The following is a 16,340-nucleotide window of genomic DNA, read 5'->3' as shown; positions in this document are numbered from 1 at the left end:
AATTTAGAAACCTCTGAACTTAAAAAGACCACAGAGACACATGAGGCTCTTAGTGGCTGTGGTGGCCGGGAGGAAGAGCTCCTCGGGCCGGGCAGCGTTGGGACACGTTCCCTTCATTTGCTCATTATTGCTTACTGTCAAATTTGCGAATGCCAAACGTTGTATACTGTCTCAATCGGTTTAATAAACACGCCTGGTTGGTGAGGGAAGCAAACATCTGTACAGGGACAGGAGAAGTGAGAAGCCGGTGAGAAGAAACCAGTTTTAACGCTGCAGGAGTTGCAACCTGGGAGTTCTGATCAGAGTGTCTCGTGGACGATGAAAGGTGTGCACAGACAGACTTCTTGACTTCTTATGGAGTATGCTGGAGCCTTAAGTGTCAGAAGACGACATCTTCATGCAGGGAGACTGTGAGATTTAGGGGTGCACTGAAGGCAAACACTAACACATTGATAAATTCAACATATATCATGTTTTCATCATGTTTATTAAATGTTACATGTTGGACACAAAACCGCAGACATAAGAATTACATACATGTGTTCAGAATCCATTCGGTTTACTAAATTACAGTAAAAACTTAATTTTAATGGACACACATAACAGGGGCAACTAAAGCACACACAAAGTATCTTTTTCAACAAATTCACCTCTATAAAACCAACAACTGCAAACATTTTAATTACAGAAAATGTGTTTTCTTTATTCTTAAAAAACACACACAGAAAATGATCAGTACACTGCGTGTATTTTTAATGATCACGTTGACATTTCTCCATTATTGCTAATATGGAACACACACACACACACACACGCACACACCATTATCTAAGCTTTATTCTATTACACACAAACAAAGGGGATCCCTCTAAATGTACCCACTGTAAACCTAAGTCAGAGTTGTTCGTCTTAAAAATCCAAAAATAATAAATATGAAGTTCAAATTTACAGTCTGCCAGGTTTAAAGGTTCGGGATGAAAAACCACGTTGTTCCCTGAATTTAGTTACTCCATGGGCATGAGGATGTGCTAAAAGATATTCTTTTTGAGAAAAAAACAGATCATTGTTTGGGTTCAGTCAAGCTGGAAAATTGGTCAATTTTTACTTTAAGGATCAATAAGGTTTAAATAAACCACCAACCCAATGTAAAACTACCAACATAACTGCCACTCAATGGAAAAAAACAAAACAATAATAATAATTTAAACTCTAAAGCTTAATTTTAAAGAAAACAATCAGATTCTAAACCAGATGAGTTCCTAGGAACTCATCTGGTTTAGAATCTGATTGTGTGTGTGTTTCTGATTGAATTACATCAACAGGAGATATAAATGTCTGATGTGGTTTAGGTGACAAAGCAGACAATACTGTTGACGTTTTTGAACATTACAGCTGCATGTTGTATTTTGTAGATGGTCCCAAAGCCCCCGTTTCCCCTCAGGTGTTGTTTTCTTCTGTTTCTTTGTTCACACCGAAAACTAAGCTAAACACAACACCTGCTGCACTTAGGCATCACCATTTTTGTAATTCTCTGTTTGACTGTGAAAATACATTTTTACAGTCTCAGTCTTTTATTTCGCCCCATTGGCCCCATTGTGTTTTTAGACAGATTTGTTGCTGTAAACTTGAAACTGAGCAGCTAAAGTGGTCTGTGTCAGCCACTCGCACACACATATTACACGAGCGAAGTGATGAAGTTCAAAATGATTTCAGTTCTAAAAAGATGCAGGGAATAAAACATTTGATGTTAACTTTCATGCTGCCTGGCATCACATCAGGCCCATCAACACCACTCCAGATATTTTTCCTCCATTTATTAAAAATAATAAAGATATGTGAAAAAACATTTCTAATAAAAATACTACAATACACAGAACACATTACCAGGTAGCAAAAACCTCCCCATCCCTGCCAAAACAGAGAAAGAATATTCTTTCAAGCTAGCTCAATTATTTGTGTTTTTTAATTATTTACTCTTTCCTTTCAGTTGTTAATAAAGTTTAATGGTGACAGAATCAGGATAAAGTCAGACAGATGGAGGCCAAATGGTAAAGACAGCTCCATCATTGTTTAGGTTTCTAGGGCACAAATTAGTAGTGGGCATGCACAAAATGAAACAAACTGCTTCAGTTTTGTTTCTCAAGAGCTCCATATTTCAGCTTTTCTAACAAAAGAGACACAGTTTAGATGAAAAGTGCAAACGCAGCAGAAAAAACTATATATATATATGACCAACATGTCTGTTTGGTTCATGAGGACTTATTTTACTGGCTGATGATGATGATGTGTTATTGTAACTGAACTGGAAAAGCTTATTCAAGGTCAAATAAATGTTCCTCGTCGTTCCCAGTGGCGTCGCGCTGCAGACATTCTCGCTCATTTGCTTTGAGCTCCTCACCTTCAAGGTAAAGCTGCCTGGAAAAAAGCAAAGAAAAGTGAAAAAAAAAAATGCAAATCAAAATGCAATCTAGATTTTTTTTTTTTTTAACGTTCCCATTGAACTGAACTCACCGCTGGACTTGAGGGCTTGAGGTTTGCTTTCTGTGGCCGCTGACGTCTGCTGGTCTGCTGTCCTGAAACTGGCTCCTGAACTTCCTGCTCACGCTCTCCTTCTTGAACCCCGACAGGGAGGCCTCTGCCAGCGCGGCCTGCAAACAAAGCATGCGTTTTAAGCCTCCCCCCATCCTGCTCAGGGATCCACGAGTCAGAAGGTTTACTGACAGAAAAAACAAAAACAACAACATCTCACCTGTAAGGTGGACTGCAGCGCGGTCCCCAGAGCAAGACTGGAGGACACATTTTTCATCAGTGTAGGACTTCTGTCGTAAAATATCACATTTTGCTGTAAGAATGAGGTGAAGGCTATCCACAAACAGGCAAGGAGCATATTGAATATGTTCCAAAAAGAACACAGCCTGTTCAGAGCAATAATCAGTGATGAGGTCAGTGAAGCTATATTTAGAGGTCAGTGAAGCCATATTTAGAGGACGACAAAACAAAACTGTTCTTTTTTATTAAAACAAGACCTGAAACCTTTGACACAACCACATCAGGTATGTTTCTTCTTTACAGTATTTACCACTTTCATGTTGGCCTTTTTGCCTCAGAACCTACACTTATAAGCCTTTAAACTCATAGCTATGGGTGGTCTGATGTGATTGGCTGAAAGGATTTTGGGTTTTTTTACCCTGTGATCCTCTGGGATCTCCTCCTCTGGTATTCCTCCTCGTCCACCGTCCACACCGCCCCTTTCACGTTCTCCACGCGCACAAAACACTTGTGCAGGCTCAGGTTGTGGCGAACGGCGTTCTGGTTCAAAGCGATGCCGATATTACTGATATTACAGGACGCACGCTGGGTAAATCAGCCACGACACGCAGCGTGATCGCAGAGCCCGTCGCCTACCTTCCAAGTGGCGGCGTTGCGTCTGAAGTAAGCGAACGTCTTCGTGAACCAGTTGTAGATCTCGTTGAGCATCAGCTGCCTGTCTGATGCCTCCATGATAGCCTGCAGATAGAAAGGAAGGATAAAATGTAGAAAACTGCTGGATAAAATCAAAGCTGTGAGTTGTTTAAGAAGGGTTTTTTGTTTACATGGATAATCCATCAATCATTTAGGATTATATTTGATGTCAAATGAATGTAAGATTTGAGCAGCGAGCCTTCAGGTCATTTCAACCCACAGACACAACTAGTCTTTTGGGTTTTTGTCACTATTACTGGTGTTGTTATTGGACATATAAACACGGTGACAATTTGAACAAAGTGGCTTTCTCACCTTTAAATGTTGGTGGTGGGAAGGCCTCACCTCATGAGGTTTGACTCTATAGTAAATACACAAAATATGTAGGTTGGGTTTTGGAGTCTCGCTTGTTGATTTTTGCCACAGCTATTGTGGTGTCAGAAGTGGGATTGATTTTGTGTTCTGGTGTCTGGTTTTGGAGTTGACGGTTTAATACTGAGGGGCAACTTTAGCGCAGGTAGAGATGTGCTCGCTGGTTCAGGGCAAGAGAATAGTGGTCGGGTTAAATCTCGGGACCTGAACGCCAAGAGGCTCCAAGTTCACCTTTAAGGAGTAAAAATAATGGTTTTTAACATGTTATTGACTGCAAACAGAGGAGTAAAATGGTGGCATGACCTGGATGATTATTTGAAAACCTGGTTAAGTACTTTACTGTTGTTCAGTTTAAGAACATTTATCAAGAGAAAATAGAGATTTTATTCATAAACCTATAGGATAATGACACTGAAGCTTAATTATATTGATTGGTTTGATTGGTAGAAGAACGTTCAAATTTCTTGTTTGTTGTTTTATAATTAGGAAAGGGGCAGGTTATATAAGTTTTCTTCGTCCTGCTCAGTCATTTTGTTTGAGCCTTTGTATTTGTGGACTGAGCATATTTGAACTTTTAAAATACAAAACAACGGAGCACGTACCTGTCGAATCAGTGTGGCGTAGGTGAAAGGTGGCCTGATATCGGTGTTTTTATACAGCTCATATTCATTTTCTGAAAACACAAAGAGCAACGAAGGGAAGGAAAAACTGCGGATCCAATTGTCCATTTGTCAGCTGAGTGAACAAACGTAACTGTGACCACAGCTGTGGTTTTACCTGAAGGCAGAGAGAACACCAAAGGCTGATCGCGGCACCTCATGGCCCCGGCTTGTGATGTGTAAGCGGGCGACTCTTCTTCGCCCCTCTGGGATGGCGAGCCGACGGCACCCATTGGCCGGGGGACGGCCTGAGCGGAGTCCAGGGGCCTCAGTGAGGGCAGTGAGCCGGTGAGCGTCCCTGGCCGCAACTGAAAGCAAACGATGCGAGTCAACAAAAGGGGACAGGAGAAGAGAAACAAAATAAAGTGAGACGTTTTTAACAGAGCGTGACCGAGCGATTTGCTTCGCCTCCTCGGAGCCGCTGCCACTAATCTGGCAATGAGAAGGAAGCCAATTATTGTTAATTACAGGGTGAAATTGTTTGGTGAGTGTTGTGATTAGGGTTCAAGATTTGTGAGATTAACGAATGATTATCAGAGCATGTCCGCCGACTGAAAACAGAACGGCGCCCATCTGGTGCCGACAGCTGGGGCAACAAAAGGAAAAGAAGCAATCTGAGCATCATCATCATCATCATCATCTTCATCACACCGAGAGGAGAGAAAACAAAGAGCTCTCCAAAAGATAAAGAGGTAAAGCGCTTGGGGTCGAAGAAAAAGGTGTGTAAGGCTGAAAGGTTTTGGAGGAAACGCATTTAGTCTGATGCAGATCATGGCAAATTCGATGTTACCAGACTTTCATGTCATCCAACTCCATTTTTTGCTTGTTCCTGTGAAAATACCCACACGGTTTTGCAGATCATTCATCTGTAAGTGTTCTAGTAAATTACAGTCCTGCGCTGCCTTCATCGGGGCTGCAGAAGATGGAGTTTCGGCCGAGCAATCATTATGTCCACCACTTATTCGGGGTTTGCCTGCAACACCCGTCATACTTTAACCTTTCGCTCGCTCGGCTCATGCGCCGTCTACCTCAGGGTCGGCGTGCGGGTCACATTTTGGCGACGGAGCATCTAAGGAAGGCAGGTACAGGTGAGCCATCATCGCCTGCAGACGTTTCCGCTCTTTGCAGAGCTGTTCAGAAAGATTGAAACACGGACAGGGAGTCAGTTAGGAGTAATATGGGGAGAGAAAAAACAACAACACAAATAAGTGAAATAAAAGTTTGTCAAGCAGACATGTTTCGCATCTGCTGAGGGTTAGTGTTGGTAGGACACTGTGCACACCTACAAAACTGTTCAGAAGATGAAATGTATAATACAGGAAAAACAGATGTGGGATTTTGGAAGGTGTACAATTGTTCGGGAATCTAATTCTTTTAATATTAAAACAAAACAAATTGTAAAACTATCAGATGTTCCCTTCCACAGATATAAACCTGGTAGGTCGTGTGCATGATAAACAGTTTAGAGCAGGGATTCCCAAAGTTGGGGTCGGGACCCCAATGTGGGTCACCCAACACCAAATAGGGGTCCTTAGATAATCTCCAGATATCAGGTTACAATTAAAATCCTTGTTTTTTTATGATGTATTTGCCCCATAATGTTGATGAGATTTAAAATACAAGTCATTATTTGATATAAAAGACAGCATAATGGATGTTAGGACTCTTTGTGTTGTCATCCTGTTCTTATTTATTAGGCTCATTAGTATTTTGGGATATTTATCAGCTAAAAGATGGTGTCACACACCTTTATTTTATGGGTCGGAAGCTGAAAAGTTTGGGAACCGTAGGTTCAGAGCAATGCTCTAACAACAGAGGTAAAGTGGAAAAAGATTTCCCCGAAGGAATACATTTTGTTTGTCGAACTGCCAAAGTTTTAAATAAGTATCTCACACAATCTGTTAGTGCTCAAAGTATGTGTTGTGAGTGACTCTCAGCTACCATCACACCAGATTTTAGCTCAATATCTGTAAAATTGGCTGCATTCTAGCCATTCTAAAAAAATTGGTTATCCATGTTAATCCAGTGATTACTTTCTGGGAATTTCATTAAAATTTTTTGACTCATTTATAAAATATTTTGCTAACAGACTGACACACAGAGACACAGGCAATCACACGACAGGTGATAAAATCAGGAGAATGATTACAAACATATTTTTTTAATCGTGTGATTTTTTAACCTCGTGTTTTTTTTTCCAAAGCCCCGAACAAAAAAAGAAATAAGGCTCGGCTTTTCTTCTTCACACAATAATGCAACATTGTCTGTGGACTCGGACTCACCTGCAGCTCAAGCTGCTGAACCACCTGCATCTGGACTCTGCACTGCGCCGTGCTTCGGTCGTTCAGCGAGTGTTCGCTGCTCAGGTGCCTGGAAAATCAGATCCAGGAGCAAGAATGGAAAATCTTCTCTCTGTCAAAGAGATCTCTTAAGATATCAGTAAATCTCTTCTTTGTGTTCCTGACAGCAGCTGGAGTTTTGTGTCTCAAACATAGACAAAAAATAAATGAATAGAAAATAAAAACGCATAACTCAACTTAAGCTACGTACCGGTGCTGTAACGATCTCAGTGATGAAAACATCTGGACACCCAATCAAAACTACATTTAGTGCGTAGTAGGTGAGCGGATCTCCAAAGTTTGCATCATTTTTGACACAATCTCTTCACGAGTATTTAAAAGGAAGCACACACATGCTGAATATAATAAACTATCAGATAAATAAAATCAATGTCTGGGTAATTAGGTTGTTATAAATGTTGTTTGCTCAGTCATTATTAAAAATGGCTAAGTGAAGCAAATTCCAGAGCTGTGATTCCTGCATAAATTAGGAGACAAAAACTCTCCGGGTTTTCTCTCAGTAGCTCCCGTCTGACACTGTGAAAAAAGAAGGAGATATCCTGAAGTCACATGGTCATGTTCTTGATTTAAAATGAAGTCAAGAAATTATGTTATCAGAGACAGCTAAGTCCAGGCCTGAAAGCCCAAGAATAAATAAAAACAGAACGTAATGATCTGCAAATCTCATAAATTCGTATTTGATCAACAATGGAACGCAGTGGACACGTCAGATGTTTCAACTGAGACATTCTACCAGTTTTTAGAAAAAAAAAAAAAAAAGGTCATTTTGAATTTGACGGCAGCAACGCATCTTGAAAAAAAAGATAAAACGGGGACCTGTTTCCCACTGAAGCATCTCCTCTTCTTCTGACGACAGTCTGCGAACGTCTAGGACCTGATGGAGGTTTCGAAGGGAATATTGTCCCATTCTCATGGAGGATTCTAGCTGTTCAACAGTCCTTGGTCTTCTTTGCCATTTTTTTTTTATTTCATGATACATCAAATGTATTGAGTTAGTGAGAGGTCCGGACTGCAGCACCCACACTCCTCTGTTACGAAGCCATCCTGTTGTAATGGATGCAGGATGAGGTTTAACATTAGCTTGCTAAAATGTGCAAAGCCTTCCCTGAAAAAGAGCTGGTCTGAGTCCATGCAGTGATGTCCTGAGGGACAGATCAGTCTTTTGTCCTATCACCTCAGAGATTTCTCCAGATTCTTGAAATCTTTTGATGATATTATGAGCTGTAGATGACGGGATATTCAAAGTCAGAACATTCTTCTGATTTTATCCTACGATTTCTAGACTTTCTGCAGACTGGTGAACCTCTGCCCATCTTTACTTCTGAGAGATTCAGCTTCTCTAAAATGCTCTTTTTTCTTATTTACGTGCTGACAATTCACCTATTTACTGACAAAATGCTCCTCCAGATGTTTCTTATTTATACCACTTAATTTTATAGGCTTTTCCTGGCACAAGCCAAATTTTGACATGTTTATGTTCCATTGTAGATAAAATATGGGTTTATAAAATTCGAAAATAATTGCATTCTGCTTTTATTTACATTTTACACAACGTCCCAACTTTGTAAAAAGATATGTTTATTAGGTCTAATTAAATCTTTCTTTTTTTTAACAAAACAAAAAGAAAAAGAAAAAAGTCCTGGTGTTTGTGTCTTCTTTTTTTTTTGATTGGGTACCCTGATATTTCTTGTGGACAGTCGGTCCTGTTTTGTGCTCTGACGTATTAACCTCAGCAAAAACACAAAAACATTTGCACAGTTGCTCAAGAAAAATGTTTCCATTTTACAGAAAAGGTGACAAAAAGACCCAAAAGCCTTTATGGAAGTTCTCCAAGTGGATTATTTTCTTGAGCGAAATGAGCAAAGTGTTGACTGTCCTACTGTTAAACACGAAGGTGGGTCAGTCATGGTTTGGGGTTGTGTAACAGTCAGGGGCACACGGAAGATTTTATTCACAGAAGTCATTTAATGTGGCAGCAAATTCTGGGAGCCAACATCTGGCGCAGTGTTACTTAAGAGGGCAGCTTTTACAGCAGAGTGACACCATAAGAAAACCCACAGTGAAAAAGCACAAACAGTTTGTCTCCTGAGAGAAATACCCCCAAAGTCTGTGGATAAACCCAAAGGACCAAAACATGATGCAAACCAGACCAGTAATTTTAGAAAATTTGAAAATATTCACATGCAGAATAAAAAAATCAGACCTGAGCTGCTCGAAGAGACAGTTTATGAGGTTTAATTGGGTGTAAATTTAAACTATTAAGCCTCCAACGTCGGACTTACCTGATAAACCGGCTAAGGTTTTCACAGACCGCCTCACAGCCAGGCCAGTCGCACACACCGTGAGCAAAGAGCAGGTGTGCAACAGCTGGATCCCCGTTGGCAGAGCTGCGCGAGGAGGACGAGAGCGTCATTAAAACCCGCAAGACAGCTGACATGAGAGAAGCTTGGCTCTCCTGGCAGGCTGACAGGAAGAGGTGCCAATAAATAAATAAAATTAATGGAAAACTGTTCACTTTTGGATTTAGGACGTGTAAACTTTTCGTTTGCTCCTCAGGTGGTGAAACACAAAGCAGAAAAGAAATCAACACAAATTAAGCCGTCCCAGGAGTGTGTGGTATTGAAAGGTAGGCCTGAACGGCAAACGTCTCCCAAGACGCACCTTGAGAGAAAGGAAGTGTCTGGAGACAACGAGCCTTTGATGGTTATTCTAAGGCAGCGGGTTTGAGCGATGGTGTCTCAAAGAAGGATCTCACCATTCTGTCCTGTGAAGAGACAGCTGGTCAGCGGTCAGCTTCCCTTTGACTCTTTCTGACAACTTCCTCTGAGCACAAGAGTCCCGGCTGCTCTTCAGGACGGTTTGATCTTCAGCGCCTCCGCATTTCAGCTCTTTCCAAATCTGCTGCATCTCTGCGGGGCTGAGGCAGGCTGGAAGAGAACCAACAATACAGAACGACTCTCAGCTACTACCACGCCAAACTTTAGCTCCATACTTGTGAAACTGACTAAGGTAGAGCCATTTTAATTTTGTCTAATGTTGATTGGCTGCGGCAACCATCTCGAGCCAGGGTGACTACAAAGGATAATCAGTTGTAGACGGACAGCCAGTGATTCCTTTCCAAGAGTTTCGTTACAACCCATCCTGTGGTTTGTGAGCTATTTTGCTAACAGACAAACAGGGTTGACGCCGACAGTTAATGCAAACGTCTGAAGCAAGGTTGATGCAGGATCTGTTAGCGCTCAGAATACGTGTTGGCAACAACTCTCAGCTACTACCACACCCAATTTTATTTCAATGTCTGTAAAAGTGGCTGAGTTATAGACATTTATGTGTTTCCCAAGGTCAGTTAGCTGTGGCAGCCATCTTGAACTGGGCTGACTCCTAAAGGTAATCATTTGTAGATGTCCAATTAATAATTGCTCTCGGTCGGTTCATGTAATATTTGCTAACAGACGGAGAGTTGACTCCAATGGTAAATGTTAAAGTTTTAAAAACAGATATCCAGCTGTAAGTTAGCACAAAGAGCATATGTTGGGTATGACTCTCAGCTACTACCGCACCAAACAGTTTTGTGTTTTCTAAGTTCACTTAGCTGTGGCAGCCATCTTGAATTAGACAGACTGTCAGAAGGGAATCAGTTGTACATTCCAGTGATTACTTTCTGGGAGTTTCATTAATATCCATCAAGTGGTTAATGAGATATTTTGCAAACGCGACAAATAAGCACGTGCAAAATGAGTTAGTTTTTCTTTTCATCTGTTGACTGAAAAAACATGGGTTCTTATTGATGGCGACCGAACAGCCGATGGACTCAAGGGCAGCCAGTGGTGGGCAGGAAACAGAACCTTGGATGAGAAAAGTAAAGAGGATCTAACCTGCAGGGAGGCCGGGAGCAGACTGCGATGGTTTCTGCGACCGCAGGAGCTGCTGCTGCTGCTGCTGCTGCTGGAGCTGCTGAGCAGGAAGCTGCAGAGGAAACGCAGAAACTGAGAGGAAACGCTGTCGTCACGCCTCTCCCCTCGAAGGGGAAGCGGCATGTTTCAGAAGTGACGCTGGAGAGTCTTAAAACATTGTTTCAAGTAAGTCTAAAGACAGACGTTGCGTCATGTGATCTTTTAATCTCACACCTCAGGTTCTAACACAGAAGAGTAAACCCACAAAGCAGCTAAAAACCTTTGTGTCCATAAAAAAAAGACAAATTTTCTCCCCACATGTCTTTTAATGTAAGTGTGTGTTTCCTGTTTGGTGTGTTTGTGTTGTGGGAAGTGTATGCACCTGGTTTTTGTTACCATTTTAGGAATTTTTTTTTGGGATACACGCCTACCTTCTTTAGAACCGGTAGTCCCTTTGGGGACCAAAGCCCGGTTTAGGTTTGGGTTAGGGTTAGGGTTAAGCATACACTGGTAATGGTTAGGTTCAGGGTCAGAATCAGGGTTAGGCTACAAAAATGAATGGAAGTCATTACAACGTCCCATTAAAGACAGAAATACAAACATATGTGTGTGTGTGTATACCTGTTTGACCTTCTTGCTGCACGGCTGCTGAAGTAGCTGTATCTGTTGTTGTTGCTTGTAAAACTCTTTCAGATTTTTCTTTAAAAAAATAAAAAAAAAATTGATGAGCAAATATGACATCAAACCTACAGAGAATAAAAACTTACAAACAGCACAAATATATGCTGCAAAAGGACTTATGAGTCAGTGCCTTAAAGCTGCAAAAACAACAACGAAAAAGGTAATATTAGATGTACAATTTTACCTTTTTTTTAAATAAAAAACTCATCCTTTTAAAAAGTGACAACATGTGTGTGTGTACAACAAAAAAGTCAACAGACTTTTTAAAACTCATACAAAATAAAAAAAGGCAATTTATTTTCCTGTTTCTATTCAAACATGACATTTAGCAGACTTTTTTTCACTCTAACAAAACCAATAACAAAAAAAGGTGTATAATTGTTTTGTTTTTTTGTCTTGAAGTTAGTTGCTTCTTTGTACAGTTTCTCCTAAATTTAAAATAAATGTTTCATTTTATTAAAGGTACTTCATGCAAAGAATGAAATCAAACATAAAAGAGGTTATACTGAGCTGTAATAAGTGTTGTAGTTTGAAAGTGTTTTTACTCCTGTGGTTCTCCAGACATATTGACATGCAGCTCTGAAATGCGGGTACGCACTCAATGTAAACAAAGCCGAAAACCACGTGGACGCTTGAGTCACATGACTGACCCAAATCAGGCTGGCTGTGGTCAGCGTAGGTAAACAAAAATGGCAGACAAGCGTAGAATCTAAGAGAATACAACTTATTTTAATTTAAGGACACTTTATTCAACTATATGACAAAAATACTGTGCAAATTTTATTACTTTAGCATGAGTACCTTTAACTGCAGTCTTTATCCTAAACTTTGGTTTTGAAAAAACAAAAAAGCAGCTGCGTCACAATCAGAGCCATCATAAAAAGTGTATGGGATAAAATTCACCATTCATTATTGGGAAGGACGGTTTTAATTTGAACAATTCTAAATGTTGTCCGACACGCTGAAAGACATAAAAACGGACAAAATAATATTTGTAGAACTCAAATTGCTCTGCTTTTAGATTAGATTAGATCGTTTCTAATTTACTGCATGTTGAATTTGACCATAATGTTTGGGTTTAGGACACATCTGAGCCAGCCTTGTTGGAAACAACAACAACAACAAAACCCCCAAAAAGAACGGCCGAACAACCTGCTGGAGGAGGAGAGCCTGCTGCTTCTGCTGGATCAGAGCCTGCAGCTGGTTGGGCGACAGGAGCCGCTGCATCTGCTGAGGACTCATCATCGCCAGAAAGACCTGGAAAAACAAGGACGCACTCGGAGACATCAGTCTGCAGAGTGAAGCCGAGTGTGAACTGCTCGTTTTTGTTTTTTTTCGTGTCACCCAAAGCCTTGTGAACGCCCCGATCGTGCCGTCGGCCCCAAATGAGGCAGGAGACGGGCCGACCTAATTAGCTGCACAATTTTACGCTTATTGTGGCTCGAAAATCGAAGTGTACGGGTGTTAATGAAGGCGAACCCTTCCCGGAATAATAACTGAGCGACAAATAACAAAGCGTCTTCTTGTTAGGGACGGAGCGGCCGTCTGTGGAGGCTACACGTGAAGCAGAACGAGGAGGAAAAAAAAAAATCCACGTCTCATCAGGTTTTGACCTTTTTGTTTTTTGTTCATTCGGTCGCAGGACAATCACGAAAGGAGAACAAACCCGTTCTGCTTTCAGTCCGACCTGTTTCAACTGGGCAAAACAAACAAAAAAATGGTGAAAATTTGGCGTGGTAGTAGCCGAGAATAGTCCACAGCCACACTCACGCGTCCCTTCAAACAACGCTCGGCCTTCAATTATTCCAAGCATTTGACTCGTGATCATTCCTGCTGACTTTGACTCGGTGAAAGCAACGAGAAAACTGGTCAGAAAATCTATTTTTACAGTGTAGATGACATAAAAACCACAAACAAACCAAAAAATATTGCAATTCAGTTACAATTAACTGATTAAATCTAAAGGCAAACCACAAATTTAAACAAAAATACAGAATAAAAGGTTAAAAACAAGCTTCAGAAAAACATTTCTCTTAAAGTTGAACACATTTAGTTTGATTTATTATAATCTATAGCAGTCTTTGTGTGTTTATGAGCTAATTGCAGCTATTTTTCTCCCCAAAAATCTGGGAAACACAAAGTTTTTTGAAAGTAGGCGCAAATATATTATTGCTGGATTTCCTGTAATTATTTTTTATGTTTTGAGTTTACATCACACAGTTACAGTTCTGTCAGCTGACACGCTGACAGCTACATGTACGGATTTAAAGAGAGAGAGAGAGAATAGTAGAAAAAAAATATTCGCTAGAATGAAGAAATGACGCTGCACATTCATGGATGATTTGTCGATCTCAGAACAAATGAAGATTGCAAAAGAAAGACATATTAAAAGTTGTTTTAGGCCTTTAGTTGAATGCCTAATGCTCGACGCAAATGACAGGTCAGAGGTCAGTCAGAGAGGCGTCCAGCTCAACTGAATACAGACGAGTTGAGAAAAATAGCAGCTATTTCTTTTACTTGTTAGGCAATCTTTCATGCCAGTTTTTGCTCATTATATAAAAATATATAATAAAATAAATATAAGTAATTGAAGCAAAACAAAAACATTATCATCCACTCTTTTGACTTTCAGCACCGGAGCTCAAGGTTCCTGCTGGAGTGTCCCGTCGGGGAATAAAGCCAGCTACTTTTTTTTTTTTTTTTTAATTGTTTCCCCCAGATTTAAAGGAGAGCTGGTTTCCTGAGGAGCGTACCTGTTTGTGGACGAGGCTCTGCCAGGCGTCCACGCTCGCTCCTCTGCAGGAGTCCCCGGGAGTGCCCGTGTGGCTCAGGAGGCCGCTGGCTGGAGCCTGACGAGCCGCCGTGGGACTGAGAGGAGACTCCGGCATCGCACCTGAAAAACAACAAAAACGAAAAATAAAAACTGTCTACAAGAAACAAGCTGACACAAAGACAGAGTTCAGCCTCCCGGTGGAATCACAGATTGGGACCAAAGAAAAAGGAAAAAGTAACTTTATTTTATCTTTATTTCAAGAACTTGTCTTTTGTTTAAAAAAAAAAATCTAAGAAAGTGATGAAAAACATTATATGAAATGAGTGCATCTTTAATCAAATGCTTTTATAAAAAACATCTGATTTACAGTCAACTCTAACAGTACGGTGCAAATTTAACACTTTACTGCATGAAATAAAAACTCAGAGTGATTATTTACAATTATTCTGTTCTCTAACTTACATTTTTACTTTAAGGCTACACATTTAAATTCACCCTTTTACACAAAAAGTAACATTTATGTGTCTCTTGATGAAGAAATATGGAAATATGGAAAGCAAGAGGTGAAAACACAAACACAAGAACTCAGCCGTTCTAAAAATAGCAAAAAAAAGTGTTTAATTATAGAACATATAGTTAAAATAAAAGGCCTTAGCATATTTTCATGATAAAAATTAGCTATATTTTAGTCGGAAGTGGATCAAACCTACGTACCGTTTGTGAGAGGAGCTGAAGTCGGAGCGGAGCTGGTGTCTCTGAGGGAGGCAGACATGGACTGAAGGAGGAAGATCACTGATGAAGACGAGCGTCTACCTGAGGGGGAGGAGTGTGTGTGTCACTCACTGTGTGTGATGGCACGGAGGAAAGCTGATTCTTGGAACAAAAACGACTGATGTGATTCTTATTGCAACATGAAGGCTTTTTGGAGGGTAGATGGTTCCTCTCTCCATCAAGCAAGGGTTATCAAACTGTGGGGCGCGACCCCTACAGGGGTCACTACAGGGGTGTGTGTGTGTGTGTGTGTGTGTGTGGTGGCTCCTGTTTTCATTTTATTTTAAAAGTACTCATTGCAAAGTCATGCAGAGCAGCAAGCTGACCTTGAAAAAAAAAACACAAAAATTACCACAACTCAGTCAATTTTACAGATAAAGAGGAAATATTTAGTGTGGTAGTAGCCAGGCATCGTCTCCAACACATGCTTTGAGCACACCACAATGCTCCAAATCTTTGCTTAAAACCTTGGCATAAACTGCTGGAGTCAACCCTGTTTGTCTGTTAGCAAAATATCTCATGAACCACTGGATGGTTTTAAAGGAAACTCTCAGAAAGTAATCACTGGGTGTACATCTACATCTGATTAACTTCATCAACCTAATTAAAGATGGCCGTCACAGCTAATCAACCTTAGTCTGCACATAAATGGTTATAACTCACTACTTTTTAAAGGTATTAAGCTAAAATCTTGTGTGGTAGTAGCTGACAGTCAGTCACAAAACATACTCCAAGCACTAACAGATCATGCGAGACCTTAGACAAATATTTCATTTTCAAGTTTTGACCACAACAGCAAGAACTTAGCATAAAATTATCTTACACTAAAACGCTGGCATGAAAGGTGGTGGGCAATGTGCATTCCTTCGAGTAAAGCTAGGTCTTAAATTTCCCTTGCTCCAAAGCACCTGAAACACCCCAGGAGTTCAGGAACACATTTATTGTTCTTACTTGGACGTGTGAACTAGGAATTTTTGATTATTCCACATGTTTAAACACCTAAAAGTGCTGTAAATGGGCCAAACATCTTGCCAGGCAGTAGCTGGGTGAATCTCAAAGTGAGTGGGAGAAAAGAAATCTTGAAAGAGGACAGTGAAGTACAGTAAGTGTTGAAGAAGATGGCGAAGATAACGTCCTGAGGTCTGTTTATCTTTCTCAAAGAAGAAAATGTGGTTATGTGAAACCACGGACAATATTTTACCCAATTCACAGTTTTTGCAAAATACTAAAATATGGATATCTTTGTTGTCTGGTATGAGCCAGGATTTTACCTGCCTGTCTTGTTCTGCATAACGTAAACACTCCAACACACACGCACGCACACACACACACGCACGCACACACACACACACACACACACACACACACA

At 40.5% G+C, this 16,340-nt stretch overlaps 1 protein-coding gene across 1 annotated transcript in view; it reads right to left on the bottom strand.

Moving 5' to 3' along the window:
- Window positions 1–478: 478 nt before the first annotated feature.
- The window catches only part of LOC108246988 (forkhead box protein P2), a 26,545-nt gene continuing 10,683 nt past the window's right edge, over window positions 479–16,340 (bottom strand). The window contains exons 2-17 of the mRNA XM_025010217.2: window positions 14,915–15,013; window positions 14,181–14,320; window positions 12,580–12,684; window positions 11,368–11,445; window positions 10,729–10,819; window positions 9,609–9,780; window positions 9,136–9,240; window positions 6,776–6,863; window positions 5,522–5,623; window positions 4,612–4,801; window positions 4,437–4,507; window positions 3,406–3,507; window positions 3,188–3,309; window positions 2,750–2,819; window positions 2,512–2,648; window positions 479–2,415 (exon numbers count right to left, since the gene is read on the bottom strand). Coding sequence (XP_024865985.1) covers window positions 2,313–2,415; window positions 2,512–2,648; window positions 2,750–2,819; window positions 3,188–3,309; window positions 3,406–3,507; window positions 4,437–4,507; window positions 4,612–4,801; window positions 5,522–5,623; window positions 6,776–6,863; window positions 9,136–9,240; window positions 9,609–9,780; window positions 10,729–10,819; window positions 11,368–11,445; window positions 12,580–12,684; window positions 14,181–14,320; window positions 14,915–14,972 — 1,734 coding nt within the window. The 5' untranslated portion in view covers window positions 14,973–15,013 and the 3' untranslated portion in view covers window positions 479–2,312. The remainder of the gene's footprint in view (window positions 2,416–2,511; window positions 2,649–2,749; window positions 2,820–3,187; window positions 3,310–3,405; window positions 3,508–4,436; window positions 4,508–4,611; window positions 4,802–5,521; window positions 5,624–6,775; window positions 6,864–9,135; window positions 9,241–9,608; window positions 9,781–10,728; window positions 10,820–11,367; window positions 11,446–12,579; window positions 12,685–14,180; window positions 14,321–14,914; window positions 15,014–16,340) is intronic.

This window comes from Kryptolebias marmoratus, linkage group LG11 (genome assembly GCF_001649575.2).
Source record: "Kryptolebias marmoratus isolate JLee-2015 linkage group LG11, ASM164957v2, whole genome shotgun sequence".
NCBI classification, from domain to species: domain Eukaryota; kingdom Metazoa; phylum Chordata; class Actinopteri; order Cyprinodontiformes; family Rivulidae; genus Kryptolebias; species Kryptolebias marmoratus.
Note: the sequence above shows the minus strand (reverse complement) of the source record. Positions and strands in the feature narration are given on the sequence as shown.